Genomic DNA, 23,005 nt, shown 5'->3' with positions numbered 1-23,005 from the left:
CCACTTGCCTTTCTCGCTCCCAGAGGCCGCTCCAAGGACGCAGCCCTGAGACACTGACGTGGTGTCCACAACACCTGCACAATATACCTGCCTGAACCCAGTCAAGGCGTCTCTCTCTCGCTCTCTAAACTCTTAAGATCTGGCAGGTGGGGGCAGGGACCCTTTCATGTTGCCGGTCCAGGGCAGGCCTTGCACAGAAGTTCCCTCCGCCGATTACAACTGCCCACCTACCAGCCTCGGATGGGCGCCTGCCTCTTTTTGGCTCTCCCTCTGCCCTGCCAACGAAGGGGGCCGGTTTCACATCTCCCCTGGGGACCCCTGACAGGGATGCGGCCCCACAGAGATTACCAGGAAGGGCTGCCATGACAAATCCTACAAGGTAAACCGCAGAGCCGACCTCACACTGAACCTCCAGCTCCTTTTCTGATTTTGTTTCACTGCAGCCATGTTTTCACTGACGATTTTAAAATTAATTTTTATGTTGGCGCCAGACAGCTTTTTATTTCTCTGGTGATCTTGCAGTGCCTATGTATGATCATGAGGTACAGAAATAGAAAGTGAGGAGGAACAAAGAAAAAATGTCACATTTGCTAACAATGAAGGAAATTCAAAAGCAAGGCTTGGGCTCCTGTCAACCTTTCAGGAACGGATCCTGACTAGAAATGGATTCTTCTAAATTCTCTCTAAAGCCTACTGGCCTGAAACACTAAGTGGCAATTCCAGGTCAAGTGGTAACAAAATAACCTTTCCCCAGACAGGAATCCTCTGACCTTCAAAGGAAGTTTCAAAGATCTGAAGCAGAATCTCATTTCAGAATCAAAAGCAGATCCTGCTTTTGAAAACAAATCTACACCAAAAGCCTCACTTTGATCAAAACGGGTTCGACTATGATTTTCCTTGGGTGTTCTGGTTCTAGCTTCTTAGACCTTTCATGGATCTTAATTACAAAGAACATGGTGCAGCCTAGAAAACCAGGCTTTGAGTAGATGGTGTTTGTTATTTAAAACCTTAGAATCTATTACCTTTTTGTGTGAGTAGGAGATATATTGGGAGCCAATACAATGCTAAATCCTACATTGCAACAAATTCTAATAAAGCATTCAGTGTGGCTGTCAAAGAGACCATTATGGAAAAGGCCAGCATTAGCCTGTTAGCTGTGATCAATAAAAAACTGGCAAAAAAAATCCTAACTACAGAAGCATCGGAAAATAGAAGAAACCTCTAAATAACCTTACCAAAAAACAAAGTTTTTTTTTTTTTTAAACTAAGAAATGGAAAGCCAGAGATACCAGGTTTTCAGCTCTGGGGAGTAAACGTTGTCTGAAAACTTAAGATATCCTTTTCTATCCAAATGACTCATTTTATATAGTTCTAATCACTCCATATGAGACTTTAAAAAAAATTTTTTTTTAATATTTATTTTTGAGAGAGAGAGAAACAGACAGAGTGCGAGTGGGGGAGGGGCAGAGACAGCAGGAAACAAAGAATCCGAAACAGGCTCCAGGCTCGGAGCTGTCAGCACAGAGCCCGACGCGGGGCTCGAACTCATGGACCGCGAGACTGTGACCTGAACCGAAGTCGGCCGGTCAACCGACGGAGCCACCCAGGTGCCCCCACATGAGACTTTTTGCGATGGATAATAGTCTTACTTCCACCATTCAGGCTAGCTCTACCACTAATAAGCTGTGTGCCTTGGGGGAATTTAAATTTCTGTCCCATCTTAGTTTCCTCCTCTGTAAAACAGGAACAGAGTATTATTCTGGGGAGTAAATGAGTTAGCGGCTGCTGCAGAGTTTGTGCTCGGTAACTGTTAACCACTTCCTCCACCACCACCACCATTACCATCAACACTACTAGGATTCGGAAAAATGGACAGACAAGAATGGATAAGACAACTTTTTAAACGATAAGACAGCGTGGCAACTAAAACAGTGTGCTACTGATGTAAGGCTCAAACAGGCAAAAGAACAGATGACTGTAAAACATTATACACACACACACACACACACACATTTCTTAATATAATTAACAAGGCATAATAAATGAATGACAACTGGGTTATTTAACAAATGGCTTTGGTAAACCGGCTAAGCATTTGGAAGAAAAGCAATTGAGAGTCTCATTGTATTTTACACTCAAAGTAAATCCAGACGGATTAAAAACATAAATGTTTAAAAAAAAAAAAAGGTACTACAGAAGAAACAAATTCCAAATTAACTCGGAAAACGGAGGACAGACTTTCTCAATATGAAAAGAATGAAAGAAAGAAAGATCACCAAAGTGAAAAACTGAGAAAAACGCAATCGATAAATATAAATAAAAAGGTCATCTGCCTTATGAAAGATATTTTTAAGGCAAAAGGAAAAGAATGGTTAGAGGAATAAACAAAAACAATTAGATTAAAAAAGTACACAATAAACTAACAAACATTTGACCTCATTAGCAACTTAACAACATGAATCCAAGCAAAGAAGTGTTGGAAAGAAGGATGGAAAACTGAAGACCAGCAGAGTGCCAGGTGTTGGCGAAGGAGCAAGGAGACCAACACGCCCACATGCTGGGGGGTGTGTGTGTGTGTGCGCGCGCACATGCACAAAGGGCCACAAGTGTCACGGGAACACCCCAGCAGCACGCAGAGAGCCTCAGAAGTTCACAACCCCCCAATCCAGGATGTCCACCCTCAGATCCTCCCCCAGGGAAACAACCAGGGCTGGAGAGAAGGCTGGTGTACAAAGGGTTAACATCTGACACTTGAGGGGATAATGCTGAAGTCAAAGGTGAAAATCCACACTATGAAATACTGCGCAATCATTAAATGATCACAGTTGTGAAGGTGATCCTGTTGGAAGGCCATTCCCATGTCACTCAGTCATAATAAGGGGAAAAACCCAATCGTACAAAACGATACGAAGTGTTTTCCCCCATTATGGAATGATGGAACAAATCAAGTACAAAGAAGGAAGAAACGAAATACACTAACAGTGGTTAACCCAGTGAGAAGATTAGGAGTTATTCCTATTTTCTTCTTTATTTTTTTAGGATTTTTTTTTTATTTTTTTTTTTAACGTTTATTTATTTTTTATTTTTGAGAGAGACCGAGCATGAGCAGGGGAGGGACAAAGAGTAAGAGAGGGAGCCATAGATTCTGCAGCAGGCTCCGGGCTCTGAGCTGTCAGCACAGAGCCCGTACGCGGGGCTCGAACCCACAAGCTGTGAGATCATGACCTGAAGTCGGACGCTCAACTGACTGAGCCACCCAGGCGCCCCATTTTAGGTTTATTTTTACTTATTTTTTGAGAGAGAGCGAGAGAGCGCGACTGTGAAAGCAGGGGAAGGGCAGAGAGACAGGGAGAGAAAGAATCCCAAGCAGGCACTGTGCTGTAAGCCCCGAGCCCAATGCGGGGCTCGAACTAACCAACCATGAGATCATGACCTGAGCTGAACTAAAGAGACGCTTTAACTGACCGAGCCAACCAGGTGCCCCTTCTTCATTTCTGTTTCATATTTTTTACAAATCTGCTACCTTGAGTAGGGAGAACGTTAAAACTCAGGAAAACAATAAACATGGTCAAATAAGGGAAAGAAGCCACCGGTGGAATGACAAAAAGAATCAACGATATTCAACCCTACATAGGACTTTCTAAAACCCTTACTGAGTCTACAGTGTTTCCCCGTCTTACTGTATTCTCCTTTATTAACCACGTGTGCCCATGAGAGTCCATCAGTCTCCACTCCGGCCTAAGGAAATGAAGCAAGCCGGGGCTGGGGTCACATCTGTGCCTCCCCCTCCAGCCCTGCCCCGGCCTCCAGCAGCTCTTAGGCTCCAGCTCGGTTCTTACCTCCCCGCTCAGAGCAGGCACACCCCTACCAGCCCCGAGGATTATTTCCCTTATGCTTTTCATTAGACACAACTCAAAAATATTTGTCATCCACAAATTTCTTACATGTAGGAGGCACTTCATAGATAATTCTTAATGTACAGTGAGAGTTAGTGTTTCCTGACATCCCGGGCACTATAAACTAACGGGCTGTCTGTATCAAGGTTTCCACCTGACTAAATGTGCTTTCAGGTTATGTTAGTTGCCCATACTATCTCTTTATATTCTTATTTCTGTCATGTAATTACCTTTGTACTCTTTTTTTTTTTTTTTTTTTTTTTGAGACAGAGAGAGACAGAGCATGAATGGGGGAGGGTCAGAGAGAGAGGGAGACACAGAATCTGAAGCAGGCTCCAGGCTCCGAGCTGTCAGCACAGAGCCCGACGCGGGGCTCGAACTTACAGACCGTGAGATCATGACCTGAGCCGAAGCTGGAAGCTCAACCAACTGAGCCACCCAGGTGCCCCATCTTTCATTCTTTTTTTTAAGTTTGAAGGCAAAACATTAATTCCTTTTTCTTTCTTCATCCCAACAAAACATATATATGAGATGGGAGAAAAATGTGTACTTCAGAAAAAAAAATCTGTGACCTCGACTAGATAAGAACCTGCAGCCTGGGAAGTCTTCCCAAAACAAAGATGTCTGGGTTTGGTAATCAAAGTATCAAAAATTGGGAGATGTCTGCTTTCCTTTGTTTTTTAATTAAAAAAGAGAGACTCAAGCTCTTACTGCAGTCAGCGTATGACTTCTTATATAATCTTGCAGACAGACGCCAAGCACGTATGTGCGCACCGCTCTCCCAGGATTCAGTCTGTTCTAAGCAAGGTTAAGTAAAAATCAATTCTCTGTATTGATCCAGTGCCCAAAGCCAGAGTCTTCAACAGGAATTTCATTTGAAGTGCGTCACTTGCCCTTTGATCATTTAAGTAGAGGGTATGCATCTGGTGGGAAAAGAACTAAAGAGAAAAATATCCTGTTCTCTGACTGCTCCCACCAATACAGTGGCCACAACAGACCCAGGACGGGACCAAGGGAAGGTTCCAAAAGGCAGGAGGTGAGGGGAGCCAGCGAGGGGGAGGAAGCCCAGGAGAAGGAGGGTCCTGAGGAGCAGCAGCCCCCTAGCAAACCAGAGCGCAAGACCCCACCAGCCCTCTGAAATCAGAACTACCCTCCGCAGGCTAGAGTTAAAATTTTCAGCAGCCTCGGCCAACTACCAAAGCCCCCAACTGCACATTTTAGCCAAGCCCCAAATGTCAAAACAGAGCAGACAGGCAAAGAGAAGAGTGCACCAACCAAAGAAAACGGCCAGGGCTGAGAGCCAAAGGCTGGCATGACACCGGCCCCAGCACGTGTGGGGGACACGTGGCTGGGGAACGGTGACAGGAGGTCGGAGGTTAGCGGGCCAGATGGCAAAAAGCCCACCAGGCCAAGCGAAAGACCCTGGATTCTACTGCTGGCATAACAGATGCCTCTGGAAGGTTCAGACCTGCCTCGGGAGCCCAAGTCTGCACCATCCAATTTCCGTAAAAGTACATCAAAGCAGTAAGTCTATCACAAATTAAATGAAACTCACAGTCTACTAGGCCCTGATCGTGTGGTCCCACCCCCCTTACCAACCACACCTTGTTCTTTACCTACTCCCGCCCCAGGGCAGTGGGGCCTCAGTTTATCTCTTTCCATCATCTGTAGTATTCTCCATAGAACCTCCCACCCCGCCCCCCCCAACAGGCCCGTAGTCTCCCTCTGAAGTGACGGTGCCTCCCCATCTTCCATTTCAGTTACACGTCACCTCCGCAGAGCTCCACCCTGGTCACCTGATCTAGTCAGCTCCTGGCACCTCACACAGCACCCCACTTGTCACCTTCACGGTGTTTATGACAACTGTCCACTTGCTTGTTCAATGTCTACAGTTCCCACTCGACTGAGTCTGGAGAAAGGAGAAAACATGTCTGTTTTGCTCACAAGTGTATAGCTAGGATTTGATAAATATTTGATGAATGAATTTAAAAAAGTAATATATACTCCAAAGGCAAAAACAGGTTTGACTAAATTGACACATCTTTTCCTGGCCAAAAAAAAAAAGGAGGGGGGGGTGCGAGGGAACTTAAATAACTAACATAAGGCGTGAAAAGAAGGGAAAACACACTGATCTCACAAAATAAATAAGATTATAAGGGAATATACGAACAACTGTATGCCCACAAATTAGGTAAGTAAAACAAGTTACTAAATGACACAGATTACCACAACTGACTCAACAAGAAATAAAAACTCAGCACCTCTATACAAGTAGAGACTGAATTCGTAATTAAAGAGCTTCCCCTGAAGAAAAGCCCAAGCCACAGGGCTTCACTGGTAAAGTATATCAAACATCCAAAGAAAAAATTAATACCAATATTTCACAAACTCTTCTAAAACTCAGAAGAGGAAGGAACACGTCCCAACTTATTCTGAGGTCAGTATTATTCTGATACCAAACTCAGACAAAGATATCACAAGAAAGCTACAGACCACACCCCTAATGAATACAGACGTGGAAACCGTCAACAAAATATTTGCAAACATATAAAAATCCAGCAACATATAAAAGGATTTGCATATAATCCTTTTGAATCCATCAAATATAAAAACAATCACACATCATGACCAAGAGGGATTTATTTCAAGAACCAAGGCTGGTTTAACATTCAAAAATCAATTAACATAATACACTCTATTAATACGATAAAGGATAAAAACCACATCATCACCTCTGTAGATGCAGAAAAAGGATCTGACAAAACCCAACACTTCTTCGTTGTAAAACACTCAACAAACTAGGAATAAAAAGGGACTTCCTCAACCCGGTAATGGCCATCTGCAAGTAACCCAAAGACAACATCATACTTTATGATAAAAGATTAAATGCTTTCTCCCTACAATCAGGAACAAGATGAGTATGTCCCATTCAACAGTGAGCTGAGGGTTCTAACCAGGGCAATTAGGCAAGAAAATGAAATAAAAGACATCCAAAGTAGAAATGAAAAAGTAAAACTATCTCTATTTGCAGATGACATGATTTTCCACAAAGAAAATTCTAAGGAATTCACTGGAAAACTCAGAACTAATAAACAAATTCAGCAAGGTGACAGGATACAAAACCGATCAATAAACAAAAATCACTTGTACTTCTATACATTAGTAATAATTCCAAAAATGAAATTAAGAAAATGGTTCTATTTACAATAGCACCCCAAAGTGTAAAATACTAAGATATAAAATTTTTTAAAAAGAAGTATAAGACATGTAGGCTAGAAACTACAAAACAATATAGGTAAATGGAAAGAGATCTCATGTGGATGGATCAAAAGACTTTATATTATTAAGGTGGCAATACTCCCCAAATTCATCTACGGATTCAATACAACCCAATCAGAATCCAAACTTCAGTAAGACAGAGTACTACTGACCTAAGAATAGAGTGAACTGACATAAGGATAAACGGAATCGAATTTGGAGTCCAAGGTTAATCCCTACATTCATGGTCAACTGACTTCAACAAGAGTGTCACGACAATTAAATGGAAAGAGAACAGTCTTCAACAAATGGTACTGAACCGACTGGATATTTATATGCAAAAGGAGGAATTTGGATAACACCATATACAAAAATTACTTTGGACTACACGCCTGTATGTAACAGTAAAACTACAGAACTCCTAGAAGAACACATAGGAGTTAAACTTTACGAAATTATGTCAGGCAAAGTCTTCTTTGCTACAACACCAAAAGCACATACAACGTAAGAAAAACAGATAAACTGGACTTCTCAAAAACATTCATATTTCAAATGACACCATAAAGAAAGGGAAGATATCTACAGAATGAAAGAATATACTTGCAAATCATATAACTGATAACAGACTGGTATCCAGGACTTATAAAAAAATCTTAGGGGTGCCTAGGTGGCTCAGCTGGTTGAGTGGACGTCCGACTTCAGCTCAGGTCATGGTCTCGCTGCTAGTGAGTTCAAGCACCACGTCGGGCTCTGTGCTGGCAGCTCAGAGCCCGGAGCCTGCTTCAGATTCTATGTCTCCCCTTCTCTCTACCCCTCCCCCACTTGTGCTCTGTCTCTCTCTCTCTCTCAAAAATAAATAAACACTTAAAAATTTTTTTCAAAAAATCTTAGGGGCGCTTGGGTGGCTCCATCGGCTCAGGTCATGATCTAATGGTTTGTGAGTTTGAGCCCTGAGTCAGGCTCTGTGCTAACAGTGTGGAGCCTGCTTGGGATTCTCTCTCTGCCTCTCCCTAACATGCGTGCATGCTCTCTCTCTCAAAATAAACTTAAAAAAAAAAAAAAAATCGCCCAACTCAAGTAGTAAAAAGAGAACTGAGCCAATTTACAAATGGGCAAAGCAAATGAATAAACATATCTCAAAAACAAAAGATACACAGATGGCCAATAAGGACATGAAAAGATGCTCATCATCACTAGTCATCAGGGAAATACAAATCAAAATCACAATATGACAATGCTTCACACCTACTAGAATGGATGAAATTAAAAAAGACCATAACTGGTGTTGACAAAGATGTGAAGAAACTGGAATCCTCACCCACTGCTGGTGGAAATGTGAAGCTGGCCAGGAAAAGTCTGCTAATTCCTCAAAAAGATTTATACAGAATTACCACCTGACCTGGCATCTCCAGTCCTAAGTGTGTGCCCAAGAGAAGTGAAAACAGACATCTGCCCAAACACTTGTACACGAATGTTCAGAGCAGCATTATTCACAATAACCAAAAAGTGGAAGCATCAACAGATGGGTAGATCAACCAAATGTGGTATATCCACATAATGGACTATTATTTGACCATGAAAAGGAATGATATGTGCTACAGTGTGGATAAACCTTGAAAACATTATGCTAAGTTAAATAAGCTAGTTACAAAACACCACATATTATATGATTCCCTTCTCACGAAATGCCCAGAACAGGCAAACTGGCAGGCAAAGAAAGGTAGGGCAGGGGTTGCCAGGGGCTGGGAGAGACACAGGAATGAAGAATGACTGCTTAATGGGTGTGGGGTTTCCTTCTGAAACGATGGAAATGTTCTAAAATTAGATCGTGATGACTGGCTGCATGATCGTATGAATATACTAGAAAAAGATGAATTGTGTATTTTATTTTCTTTCTTTTTTTTTATCTTAATGTTTATTTTTGAGAGAGAGAGAGAGACACAGCACAAGCAGAGGAGAGGCAGAGAAAGAGGGAGACACAGAATCCGAAGCAGGCTCCAGGCTCTGAGCTGTCAGCACAGAGCCCAACACGGCGCACGAACCCATGGACCACAAGATCATGACCTGAGCCGAAGTCGGATGTTTAACTGACTGAGCCACCCAGGCGCCCCGTGAATTGTGTATTTTAAATGAGTGAAGTGTATGGTATATGAATTATATCTCAATACGCTGTTTAAAAAACAAAAACAAAAAAACAAAACAAAACAAAACAAAATAAAAAACAGGTAATACAGTGATATACGGTATATCACAGATGGTCCCGGACTTAACGATGGTTCAACTTATGATTTTCCAACTTTATGGCGGTGTGAAAGCAATATGGATGCACCAGAAACCATAAGTCAAAAAAATGGGTTTTTTTGAGAGATAGCGAGCACCTGTGTGCCAAGCTGGGGAGGGGCAGAGGGAGAAGGAGAGAGAGAATCCCGAGCAGGGTCCATGCCTGGCAGAGCCCAATGCGGGGCCTGATCTCACAACTGTGAAATAATGACCTGAGCTGAAATCCAAAGTAAGACGCTTTAACTGGCTGAGCCACCCAGGCGCCCCCAGAGGTCAACTTTTAAATTCTGACTTTTTCCTGGGCCAGCGGTGGCATGCAGGATCCTCTCTCCCGATGCTGGGCAGGAGAAGCAAGTCCCACCCCCCAGGCAACCACAGGCTCATGAAGGTAAACAACCAATACACTGACAACCATTCTGCACCCACACAGCCATTATGTATTTCCCTTTCTGTACAATATTCAACATATTACATGAGATATTCAATATTTTATTACAAAATAGGCTTTGTGTTACATGATCTTGCCAACCGTAGGCTGAGGTGAAGAGTTCTGAACATGTTTAAGGTCAGCTGGTTAGTAGATTAGATGTATTACATGTGTTTTCCACTTACCATACTTTCAACTTATGATGGGTTTATAAGGAGGTAACCCCTCGTAAGCCGAGGAAGACGTGTAATATGGTAGTATTTCTATAATGACATCTTCCCTTCCTAAATGTTTGTTGTGCTGTGAAAACAGGGTTAAGATATAAATAGGAGGAAGGCAAAGGAAAAACTTAACCTTGGGAGCCTTGGGAGCTGGGCACCAGAGTTCTCCCAGTATAAAATATTTCCATGGGCTAAATTTGGGTGAGGAGGAATTTATTTGTAGTTCATAGTGACATCAAATTACGGTGCATACCTTCTTTACAGCTCAGTCACTTGAAAACTTTTAAATTGTAAAATGCAAAACTGGCCGCTCCTTAGGAGCAAAACCACTCTGTTCCCAGGAGCACAAAGAAGAGATGGGCTCAAGAAGCAGAAATCACACACTTACGTTCCTCAAGACCGGAAGTGCCAACTGCTCGAAGGAAGTCAGATCCACCACATACTGCCCAACTCGGCACTCGCGTTTTCCAGGTGGAGGCTCTGAGCTGAATAAAGAAACAGTGCATTTGTTGAAAAGACCCCTGTATTGATTTCTGGTTTGCAGCTACGCCATTGAGCCTCTGGCCCTTCGACGTATGCTAAATCACCGAGACATCACCTACACAAAACGCGGTAGTATGCAAAGCTAACCTGATGCCGTGCCGTCTCCTGAGAACAGGGTTTCCAACAAGTATGCCCACCACGCCACCGCCACCAGCCCTGGAAGTTACCCCTGGGGGTGCCGATCCCCAAGCTACAGGGAGGCAGCGCCCCAACTATCTTGGAAAAGTAGCACAAGAAACAGGATGACGAATTACAAAATGATAAAAATTTAGTACTCAGTGGAGTAAGTTTTAAGTGAAATATGCTATCTTTGTACTTTCTTTTTCATATTGTGGTTTCAAAGTCTGTTTTCTTTCTTTGAGAAATCCGCAAAGGCCCAAGATTCTTCAAGATAGGGATCAGAGATTATTTGGCTCGATCCTGTGCCCAGGGAGAATAAAACATCATAGAAATGAAATGTCAGTACCCAATTCTAGACAAAACTCCCCGCGTGCCGGATAAGGTGACAACGTCGAATCCTATTCTTCTCCCTGCCTGTCTGACTTCTTCTGTGTAAAATCCATCAATAGGCACACCAGAGGATTTTAAAACCTCACTGGCTTTCTGGATCAATGTTGTTTTCCCAACTCCTGAAAGAAAAACAAAAAAACAACAAAAAATCCATTAGGAACCACCCCCTTGCTGGAGGGAACAGCACTCAGGGCCTGAGAGCAATCACAGTGGGAGAGAGAAATGGGCTGCAAAGGAATTTTATGAATATTAATTCATTTTCGTTTTGATTGTTCCAGGTGTTAAAACTTTTCAATTTCAAGCATACTAAAAATATGAATGGGATCTTAAAGTTTTATTTTGAAATTCTGAAACATTAATTTTGTCACACATACCATCCCAGAACCAACTGAGCGGCTTACTGGTGACAGCAGAGTGCCATCCGCACCCTCTGAGACAAGCTTCTGGAACTAAGTTTACTCTCTTCCTTGGGTGGCCACGCTCTCACCAGGACGCAAAACTGGTCATGCTTGGGTCGAAGGCTGGGCACTTTAAACTAGGATTTCAGGGGCGCCTGGGTGGCGCAGTCGGTTAAGCGTCCGACTTCAGCCAGGTCACGATCTCGCGGTCCGTGAGTTCGAGCCCCGCGTCGGGCTCTGGGCTGATGGCTCACAGCCTGGAGCCTGTTTCCGATTCTGTGTCTCCCTCTCTCTCTGCCTGTACCCGTTCATGCTCTGTCTCTCTCTGTCCCAAAAATAAATAAAAAACGTTGAAAAAAAATTAAAAATAAATAAATAAATAAATAAACTAGGATTTCAACCTTCCCAACACTCTGGACCTACGCTTACCCGCGAAAATCCCTTCACTCCTCCATGGACTTAACATTGCTGTGTCTCCCAGAAGAGCGTCCCTTACATCCCACTACCACCACCAGAAATGGCAATCTTCAAACTTTCTCACAAGAGCGATCCGATCAGGTCGGCAGCCCCTTCTATGACCTCCTCCGCTGTTCTCCCGGTCCCTCTGGCTTGCCCCCCAACGCCTTCCCCACTTACAACCTATCACCTCCACCCCCATCCACCTGGCCTGTTAACTACTCGGGTGTGTTTACAGGTACCAACAGGGAATCACCGACACCGTGGAGCCAGGCACGTTATCTAGCAGGCTTCAGAAGCATTTCCTGGGTTCCATCCTGACAACGACCCTCTCAGGCAGTTACCGTTCTTGTCCCTACTTTACAGATGAGGCCCAGAGGGGATGGGTGAGTTACCCGGGGTTACACAATTAGTAAGGACCATATAATTTAACAGGGGCCTTTGTGTGTATCCATGACTTGCTCCATAGACATTTAAGTCAGTGGCATCACGGTTATCAAAAATGGAAAAAATGGCAATCCTCCGGCAAGCCTGCAATAGACTATTCTGAGATCCCACAGGGTTGTAAAGTCATATTATTTCTATGGCTGCCTCCTCAGAGTCATCAGGGTTCCCCAAGAAACCTTTTAAGCTTGTATGAGATAAACCATGAACTGTTACTCAATAAACCCCTCCTCCTAATTCACACTAACAAACGATGGCGGCTGGCCTTCTGGCCCAGGAACACCAACCCAAGGGGATCCCAGCCACGTGCTCACTGGGGCTGGAGGAGAAACCGTGTAGGGTTTTCATCCCAGCTCTGTGCCCCAGTACCTGCTGTTTAGCAAAGTCCCGGCAGAACCTGTTTAATACGGGCCAGTGGCATTGGTGGATATGTAAGTTGGTACTTTTCCGAAGGGCGACTTCAACGTGCCTTCCGCAGCACACAGCAATTCTGTGTCGAGGAATTCACCTTTAGCAAGAGTCTGACGACAGTACAAAGATACGTGGAATAGGGGTTTTACGTCAGTTTTCATGATAATAGCAAAATACAGAGAGCAACCTATATGGTGACCAGTAAGGGAGTGGTGGGTTACGGTCTCATGTATATAGCGACATACAAATACGCAGGAATGCCATACAGGCCTTACAGAGAATACTGTTTACCTATCTTTATTAGCACAGAAAACCGACCGCAATATGGCAATGATAAACGGAGAAAAAGCACGTTAAGACACAGCAGGCATATATATATCGCATTATCCTATTATGCTTTTAAAAAAAAAAAAGTGAAGTGTATTATCTACAGGAAATGTTGAGACGGAAATGGAAAAGTTTACAGCACTTATTTCTGTGTGTTGTAATTCCATGTGATTGTCACCTTCTTCTCTAAAACTTTGATTTTTTTTTTTTTCTGGTCTAATAGTAAGTGGGTATTACTCTTAACGTAAGAAAAAAAAAATACTACATTTTGAAGAAGATAACGTGGGGCAGCTGTGACAAAAGGGGACGCTTTGTGTCCTGCATGTTGGGCAGAACACCGGTGCTGGCTCAAGCCCCTTCCTGATCAGCTCTAAAAAATCATCTTTCAGTTAATTTTTCATCTCCATCAATCAAGCTACTACCCTAGAGCTGTCTACACGAAGAGGTAACCTATGCTGAAGGAGACCCCAAAATGACGGCTCCATACCACACACAGGCAAGAAGGGCAGGTCAGAAAGCTCCAGAAACCTTTTGGTTCTACTTCTCTCATAAAGCTGACCCTGAGATAAAAGATTCAAGGGCAGGAAGTTTAATTTGGAACGTGACCCCCAAGACTCCAAGGGAAGTAACTGCATTATCACGCAAGTTACCTCCATGGATAGCTAATCCCACTGGGGAACTCTGGGAGACAGTTTTGGGCACGTGACTCAGTTTTCCTGCCTGAGGGCTGAGGAAGTAGAGAGTTTATCCACCGACTCCCGTCTCTCATGGGTTGGAGGCTGCTCCTGGGGGACAGGAATTCCTTGGCCCGTCGGGCCTGCTCTGCACACAGGTACAGAATCTAGAGAAATCAGAGAATCAGAGAAAGCCCTCTAAGATGGGTCACAGGTTGGACAGCTGGGAAAAACATTAAGTGTCAAGGAGACGCAAGCAGAGCACTGAGCATATACAACAAAACGTGACCTCTTTGAAAAGACACATTACCTGATGATCTGAATATGTAGACTAGATTTAGATAGCAGGCAGAATTTGAGACTAAGTTGATGAGAGAAAGAAACTATGAAAAAAACCAGACAGTAACTCCAAAGGGGGGGGGGGGGGGCGGGGAGAGGACTTGTGTGTAAAAGGAAAAGAAAGTTATAGATTACTAACTACATGGCTCTTCTGTGATTCGTGTTTACCTGTACTGGGCTAATCAAAATTACACTATAACTGCATTAGGAAGATGGAGAGAAAGAGAAGGTGAGCGGTTTTTAGGACAGGCTTAGGCAAGCTATCTTGTAGAATCATTTGTCTTTCAACTGTGTGTACATGGAACTTTTATAAAAAAAGGGGGACAGGAAGAAGAACCAGCATTGATCTGGCCCACCTCTCTGTCCCCAGCCACCTCCAGGAGCCAGGCAGATCCTATCACAACAACAGATGACTTCTGTTATGAAACACATAGATGTCTTGAGGCCAGCCTGCTGAGAGAACAGCATTCCCAGATTCAAATAAAGGACTGACGAATCAATTTTCAGAAGACAGTCTTTTGCAGTATTAGGGAGTACTCTGGATGTTAGAAATCTCTCAAACCGGTCTCCTCACAGCGCCTCCATTGCCTGGTAAAAAGAACATTCCGGAGTCCACAATGCTAAGTATGCCCTTTGCTACTTGGGCAACACATAACCACTAAAATAAAGCGAAAGAGGGTTCTAGGCCCAGAATGACAATCTGTGATACCGGAGCTCTCAGTTCACTTAAACATTAGGCACACCTTGCAAAGGAGCTGACGAAATAAATCACTTTCTCTGCTCCAATCAACCCATCTTTCTGCCTTGGCCCATCTGATGCTGCCACCACCTTCCTGAGTGACGCCGGATACACGTGCGGGGCCTTGGGTTTAAAAAGCGCCTCCTCCAGCTTCACGTGAACGCACACTCTCCCATCAGGATCCCGTAGGGTTGAGGGATGTGCCCAAAGCCACAGACACAGGATCTGGGAGGGGCTTCCTGGAGGCACCGAGTCCCCCGGCCTCACCCTTGCAGGCAACTGGGGAGTGGGAAGTCTCATCTTCAGTTTCACTAAGGTTCAGGAGAAAACCCCGCGCTTCCTCTCATTACAGATGGTAGGCCAGAGCCACCGTAGCGGCGGCACGTGTGACCATCCACAGAAACCGGGCACCTTCCCGTCAATCACGGCCGCGGCGGGCATCCTGCAATACCGTGTGCGCGCATCACTGAGCTCAACACTGCGCCCTTACGCTTGCTGCCGTGGGACCCCCCGCCCCCCTTTAATGCCTTCGTAAAGAAGCCCACATACTACCAAACCACAGCTCTTTTTCTTACCAGCCTTGGCCTCATTTCTAGCCCTGTCTTTTGTACTTAAAATCACGTTCTCTGGGAAGGGGTCACGGAGCCCGTAACATTCACTGGGGACTTTAGGGACCAGCTGCCAGAACCCTGGAGCCTGCCGCCCCTTCCCAAGTACACGGGAACGCCCCCCACCTCCCGCCTACCCCGGCTGCCCACCCCCCCCCCCCCCCGCCCAAAAGCGGAGACCCGGGCGGGGTTACCTGGGGGCCCCGTGAGGAACACGTGCCGGGCCATTCCGGTGGGCCCGAGTGGAGGTCGCGGCCCGGGTCAGGGTCGGGGTCGCGGTGCAGGTTCCGCCCCCAGCGTGCGCCGGGCCCCGCCTCCGCCGACCGGAAGCACCGCCCCCGCGGCCGCGCAGGCGCCTCAGCGCCGCCCACCCAACCCTCAGCCCGCGGCCTTGCTCGCGCATGCGCCTTGGGCTCTTGATCTCCGTACGCAGTGGAGACGTCCGCGGTCGGGAGTGGGGCGGTTAGGACTTTTTCGGCCGCTTGTCCTTGATCGTAGATTTCCGGCTCACGGGGCGGGGGGTGGGTCTCCAAAGGAGACGTGCGTGAGAATGCCTATTACTAAACTGGTGCTGTGCTAGGTGAGCGCCGTGGTCCAAGTCCTGCCGCTGACGTCCGGACCTGCAAGCTGAAATTACCCCAACCCTCCTGGAAGTTTGGTCTCAGAAACCTTCCGCAGAGGGAGGAGGCTTTGCTACCGATTCGAACTCTTTGCGCAGCGTCGTCTACCATAGCTGCGCGTAGAATTACCTGATAAAACGTGCTTGATGCCTGGGCTCCACTTCCAGAAAATTCGGAGTGTTTGGTCTTGGGTGTGTCCTGAGGATCTGGATCTTTTTTTGTTTTTTGTTTTTTGTTTTTTTGAACTCCCCAGCAATTTCCAACGTTCCCTGGGGTTGAGAACCACTTGTTTATAGACAGACCTCCCGGCCCCCGTCATTGCATATGAAGACCAGAAATTGGTCTTTCTTACCTCCATACCGTAATGGAAACCAACGCAAGACCCCGCCGGAGGATCTCATTGCGCAAAGAATTAAGTGGCTTTCCCCCCACTCACTTGACCACTTGAAGTGTTTCAACCAGCGAAATGAAGTGGCAATGGCCTTGGGCCAAATTTACCTGTAAACTCTTTCAGCCTGATATGTGTACGGTTTGACTTGTGATCAATCATTCTCCATCCTGGCTGAGAAAGCAATTTCACTGAGTGCTCAACTTAATTGGTCTGTGCCCACACAGGACCTCCAGGGCTCCCCTTAGCCTGCTATATACATCAGTCAGATGGCCTCAGTATTTTAGCTATTTAAAAAGTAATCATCTAAAAAGTAAGATTTGCACAGTGTAGCTGCTACCATCATTTTGGCAACATTTACAAAGCCGCATCGCTGGTAATGTAGGGCTTTCCACCTACATTTATCTTTAACCTCATGCAAATTGGAATCAAGACCAGCTGATGCAGCCAAGGAAACCCATAGTAGTAGTTTCCAAAAGAAAGGAAACATGTACACAGTCATAAATACACTCTTGTTTTTTTACCAAAAATATTTCATGCTACCAAAACACTTGTAAACATTAATTGCTAATTAATGTAAAAATCCCCAGCACTGAACAACAGTTTATAATTTGCAAGGATCCCCAGGAGTTGGATTATTTTCTTTTGATGGTATACGTGGCATTCTGGTAGCTATTCGCGGGCATCAGTTTAGGTAGCTCAAGGAGCATACAGACTCCAGATGTAGGGAACTGCTGTCTCAGAGAACAAAAAGAAAATTCTTCTGTAGTTGGATGTGGGCTTTTTTTTACATTAAAAGCCATTTATTTGGGTGGCAATTACATGGTGTCTTAACCTCATGAGAATTCATTGATCTGAGTCTTTGGTAAAGTTTCCTCTGTGTTATACATCAATAACAGATGAAATACCTTATATTAGAGAATAATTAGGAACACATTTTAGAATAAATATGTTATTCAAGTATTGTGCTGAGATTAACTTTTGCTTACGATTGAACCATGGTATAATTGTATATGTTTAAATTTTCTATGATTTCAAAATCCTAAAAGTCCTTAACACAGGTTTTTTGGTTGGTTTTTATACCTCTGCTTTGCCAGGACTGTCTTAGTTTCAAAACTGTCCTTGGAACCCCTTCTGTTCTGGAAAACCAGGATGGCTGGTCATTCTATGGTTAAAGGACAGAGGAGCATTTTAAAGCAAAACAAAGAGCTTTGTCAGAGTAAGTGCTGTAGGTTGAATCCTTGTGTCCTCCCCACATCCAAATGTTGAAAACTAATGCCCAAAGTGATGGCCTCAGTGGAGCACCTAGGTGGTTGTTAGATGAGCATCCAACTCTTGATTTCAGCTCAGGTCATGATGCCCAGGGTTGTGGGATTGAGCCCTGTGTAGGGCTCTATGCCTTAAAAGTCTCTCTTTCTCCCTCGGCCCCTCTCCCAGCTCATGCTTTCTCTCTCTCCAATTAAAAAACAACAAAGTGATGGTGTTAGGAGGTGGGGCCTTTGAGAAGTGATGAGGCCACGAAGGTGGGGCCCTCATGGATGGGACCAGTGCCCTCATCAGAGGCCCCAGAGAGATCCTTAGCCCCTGCCACCGTGTGAGGATACGAGAGTCTACAACCCAGAAAAGCATCCCCCCCCCCCCATCCGTGGCACTCAGATCTGACTTCCAGCCTCCAGAGCTGTGAGAAATAAATTTGTTATTTAGAAGTCATCCAGTCTGTGTTTTGTGATAGCAGCCGGCACAGACTAAAGCACTACACGAGTTGCTTTCTCCTTTAATAGTTCGGTTGTTCTGAATATAGGATCTTCTTCCTGAAGAAATGATCTTGTCAGTAAATAACTAGAAAGCCTACATAAAGGTTTGTATGTGAAGCCTGATCTGTTGGTACTGGGGGCCTAGTCACTATGTGGAAGCTGGGACGACTTTACACCCTCAGCACGTCCAGATGCTCCCCCCACATCACACACACACACACACACACACACACACACACACACACACTCTCCATCTCTCTTTTGTGCACAGCACCCCCCCCCCCCCATTGTCGAGTGGTATGGCCCTGGCCTGGACACAGAACAAAGTCCCGAGTACAGGAAAACTGAGACCAGAACAGAGATTATGGCCATGGGGGATGTGAAAAGAGGGAAGTAGGAAAAACAAAAGTGATAACAGTGTTTTGCCTCCCAGCATTTGTTTCCCCACGTGGAAACAGCCCCCAAACCATCCTTTTCCGTCCTCCTGTATTAAAAAGAGTGGATGTCCTCCCCAACCCAAGTTCCTGGGGAGCACGTGACCCAGGCCTGGCCAATGACAACGGTGCATCTTCCTGGCTCAGTGATTGGTTCCAGGAAGCACATGGGCCGCAAGCACCTGAACCGGAGGCTTTAGGTGACTTCTTCCTCTTCCTTTTAAGCGCCTCTTTCCTTGCTCCTCGGGATTGAGGACAGCCATCAGCCAGTGTGACTGAGGCAGAGGGACAAGGGGAGGGGTGAGAACCCCTCCTTCTCTCCCCAGTCGCTTCCTATGCAACAACACAAGCTCAAACGTCACTGCTCTGGGAATGCTTTTCTGATTGTCCTGGCCCCTCCCCACAGCGCCCTCAGCACCCCACAATGTGACACCACAAAGATCTGTTCATATCCGCCTTTTCTCCTGCCACCCAGCTATGAATTCCTCAAAAGGCAAGACCCTAATGGATCTTTTCTCATCCACCTCTTTGTTCACCGAATGTACCCACAGCACGTTCATCCACCCGCTGCGTGCCAGGGACCGTTCTAGGGGCTGGGGGACACGGCGGTGAAAAAAACAGAGTCTGCCCTGGTATAGGTCATGGTGTAGTGGGGAGAGACACACAAATACACAAGAAAACGTAGAGATACGATGCCACATGTTGGTAAGCCCATGGAGGAAAAACAAAAAGACGGGGAATGCAAAGGGTGTGCAATTTTATGGAGGGCGATCGAGGGAGATGTCCCTGAGAAGATACCACCTGAGCAGAGCTCTCTGAAGGAAGTGAGCCTTGTGGAAGTCTGGGAGATGGCAGTGTAGAAAGACAGATCAGTGTGTACAAAGGTCCTGAGGCAGGAGTGCATCAGCAAGCCGGTGTGGCTGGAGAAGATGGCTACTGTAACAATCCAGACGAGAGATGATCCTGTGTTGGTAAATGCCACACAGCACAGCACCAGCCTGTCGGGGGGAAGTGGAGCCATAGCAGACGGGCAGGAGAGTCACACAGGCTTTCCCAGTCTTCAACAGTCATGCTCGGGTCTTTGCAGCCACAGGACTTTGCTCCACCAACAGATTGGGCAGGGTACTCACCCACGAGGATTCCCTTTCCAATGCAGACAATGGAGGTTGGTTCGTGTGACGTACTGAGTACTGGGACAGCAAAACCCCACCAGACATTCCCGGTCACAGCCCTGCGGTTCCCCATCAGCGTCACACACACTGTCCCTTCCACCTCTCTTTGCCAAGGTCACCTGAAGTTACAGCGGGTGGCTGGGAAAATTGGCTCTGAGGAGCCTCTAGGTGAAGCAGCTGTCCTACCTGTTGTGGACAGAATTGTCAAATAACTCCCCAGATTCCCTGCCCCCCAAACCGCGTGCACCGTGCAGACGCGTTATGTTAAATCGCCTTCAATTGACCCTATGCCAGCAAGGAAACGGGGCCTCACTCCTACAACCTCAAAGACCTGGACTCTGCTGACAGCAAGGATGAGCTCTGGAATTTCCCCCGGAGTCCCCAGATGAGAACTCAGCCCGGCTGAGCAGAAGACCCAGTTATGTTTGTGGCTGGCCTTCTGACCTCCAGAACTGTCAGCTTATAAGGGGTGGGATTGTAAGTTGTTAAGTTTGTGGTAATTTGTGACAACAGCGATGGAAACCGATAGACCAGTCACACATTTGCACGTGCGCACGTAACCCGCATCCCCATCCCAGAACCTTCCAGGTCAGCTTCAGTCCCGGGCTCTGGTACTCTGCTACTTATATTTGGAGCGATACTGGGGACATAGACTGTACCTTTCGACTGGATAGTTGTTAAAGGATTTGTGAACATATTTTAAAACTACCTTAAAATAGACCTCTCGCGAGCTAAGCACTTGACATATATTAACCCCCTGAATTTTTATACTCCCTGTGGAGCAGAGATTCTCACACCCACCCCACCCTCACTTTATAGATACATCAAGCCTCAGAGGAACTGAGTAACCTGCCCAACCAAAGTCAGAAAACTGTTCGGTATGAAGAGTGAGACCAGAACCAGATTTGATACATTGATTCCTTTTCCATCATCCCCTCTCAACACCATGCTAGGTCTGAAAGCTAGTGAATGGGACTGGATATATGAAGTGTTAACCTGTGACAAACAAGTAATGGGGGGCATTTTCAGGCAGATTCTGTTCTTACTCCCTCTCAGAAACAACCCCCACTGGCTAGTGAAACAAAGATCCTGGATTCTTGATTTTGGTCACCCCAGTGTGAGATGGGGCATATTTTCATAGAGATGGGGATAGACAGAACTTCTATTTTTTTTTAACTAAAAAAAATTTTAATGTTTATTATTTTTGAGAAAGACAGCAATCAGAGGGAGGGGCAGAGAGAGAGAGAGAGAGAGAGAGAGAGGAAGATGCAGAATCGGAAGCAGGCTCCATGCTCTGAGCTGTCAACACAGGGCCCGACGCGGGGCTCAAACTCACGAACCATGAGATCATGGCCTGAACCGAAGTCGAATGCTTAACAGACTGAGCCACCCAGGCACCCCAGACAGAACTTGTTCTGCCTGAAGACCCCTACCTCTCAGTCCTTATTTCATGATGATGCAGCAAACTGAGTCAATCAAGAGCAGAGTAGGGAGTTATCAGAAGAAACTCAATACCTGACCCTGTTCACTGCTCCACAGACCCTCACATTTGAACAGCTGAGAATAGTTAGCTTCTAGGCTTCCCAGCAAGATACTAAGAATGCCTTCATACCACTTTGGTGCAGGAGACTAGAAATGATGGCATTGCTGCATGGGAGGACTAGCCCAACCTTGAGTTTCCTGGGGTTCCTTCTTGGTACGGAAGAAATGCAAAATGTTTGCACACACCCAGAAGAATCATATGCTCTCTGTCACAGGGCCTTTGCATATGCTACTTCTTCTGTTTCAAAGGCTCTCTGTCTTACCATCTTCCCCTAACTACCATTTATTTATCATTCCTGATCCCTCAGAACATGCCACGTGTCCCTGATACAACTCCTTTAGCCTCCTGAACTTACAGTTCATTTTTCTTACCCTAGTCATTACTGAATAATTAGTGATTTAAATTTATTGAATGACTTTCTCCTGCGCTAGAATGAAAGCTTATGAGAGAGGGAACTGAACCAGGCTTACTCACCACTCTATTCCCACTATCTAGGTGTTCAGTTAATCTTCCTAAATAAATCAATCTCTAACTCAGTAGTTTATTTTCCAGCGGAACACTTTTGAAAGTCCTCCTTTATGGTAGAGATACTTGGGAAGGAAATACAAATGAACAGCAGCAGCCCTCTGCTCACAAATGAAGACATACAATGTCAATGTCGTCAACTGTATTTATCACTTCTACTTAGAGAGTGCTCAGCAGGTGTTCTAGGGTAACAAAAGATGTATATGATAGGGTCTTTGCCCTAAAAATACAAATAATCTACTCTGGAAACCACACCAACACGTACAACACAATTAGATAGTGACAAGTATGAAACTCAACACTCTGGACACTCAACACTCTGGACACTATTCGTGTGGCTACAGACAAACGAACGAACTAACAAGCAAAACTAGAAAAGCACAAGTGTTGACGAGGATGTGGAGAAACGGGAACCACTCTACACTGTCGGTGGGAATGTAAAATGGTTCGGCCACTGTGGAAAACAGTACGGCAGTTCCTCCAAAATTAGGATTATCACATAATCCAGTGATTCAATTTCTGGGTATATATCTAAGAGAATTGAAAGCAGAGACTTAAAGAGGTATTTACACAGCCATGTTCACAGCAGCATCGTTCAAAATCGCCAAAACGTGGGAGCAAGTCAAGTGTCCACTAATGAACGAATGGATCAACAAAGTGGTCTACCATGCAATGGAATGTCACTCAGCCTTAAAAAGGAAGGAAGTTCTGACATGTGCTATGAGGTGGAGGAACCTCGAGGACATCGTGCTACATGAAGGAAGGCAGGCATGAAAAGACAAACATAATCGTCCCTGGACAACACAGTGGGTAGTGGTGCCAACCCCGTGAGCTGGTGAGTATCCATGTATGACTTTTGACTCCCCCAAAACTTAACTACTAATAGCTTCCTAGGGACCAGCAGCCTTATCAGTAGCATAAAGTCTATTAACACCTACCTCATATGTTGTCTGTATTACCTACTGTATTGTTACACTAAAGTAAGCTGGAGGAAAGAAAACGTTATTAAGAAAATCATAAGGAAGAGAAATCCATTTG

General features: G+C 45.3%; 1 protein-coding gene and 1 long non-coding RNA gene across 10 annotated transcripts in view; both read right to left on the bottom strand.

Moving 5' to 3' along the window:
• Positions 1–15,883, bottom strand: part of NTPCR (nucleoside-triphosphatase, cancer-related) — a 37,642-nt gene extending 21,759 nt beyond the window's left edge. For 5 of the 9 annotated variants that reach the window (XR_008292139.1, XR_008292138.1, XM_027046913.2 and 2 more), the window contains exons 1-3: positions 15,726–15,883; positions 11,092–11,254; positions 10,471–10,567 (exon numbers count right to left, since the gene is read on the bottom strand). Coding sequence is in view for 5 of the 9 variants with exons in the window: in XM_027046913.2 (XP_026902714.1) it covers positions 10,471–10,567; positions 11,092–11,254; positions 15,726–15,759 (294 nt within the window). In the remaining 4 variants the exon portion in view is untranslated. The remainder of the gene's footprint in view (positions 1–10,470; positions 10,568–11,091; positions 11,255–15,725) is intronic. The other 4 variants (XR_008292141.1, XR_008292140.1, XM_053207268.1 and 1 more) reach the window with 1 other exon arrangement.
• LOC128312626 (uncharacterized) lies at positions 6,519–10,458 on the bottom strand. The gene is made up of 2 exons (XR_008292145.1): positions 8,776–10,458; positions 6,519–7,125 (listed from the first exon to the last, which is right to left on the bottom strand). It is a non-coding gene; the product is annotated as an uncharacterized LOC128312626 (long non-coding RNA).
• Positions 15,884–23,005: the final 7,122 nt, after the last annotated feature.

This window comes from Acinonyx jubatus, chromosome D2 (assembly GCF_027475565.1).
Source record: "Acinonyx jubatus isolate Ajub_Pintada_27869175 chromosome D2, VMU_Ajub_asm_v1.0, whole genome shotgun sequence".
Taxonomy (NCBI): domain Eukaryota; kingdom Metazoa; phylum Chordata; class Mammalia; order Carnivora; family Felidae; genus Acinonyx; species Acinonyx jubatus.
The sequence above is the reverse complement of the archived record's forward strand: the minus strand, read 5'-3'. Positions and strand labels throughout refer to the sequence as shown.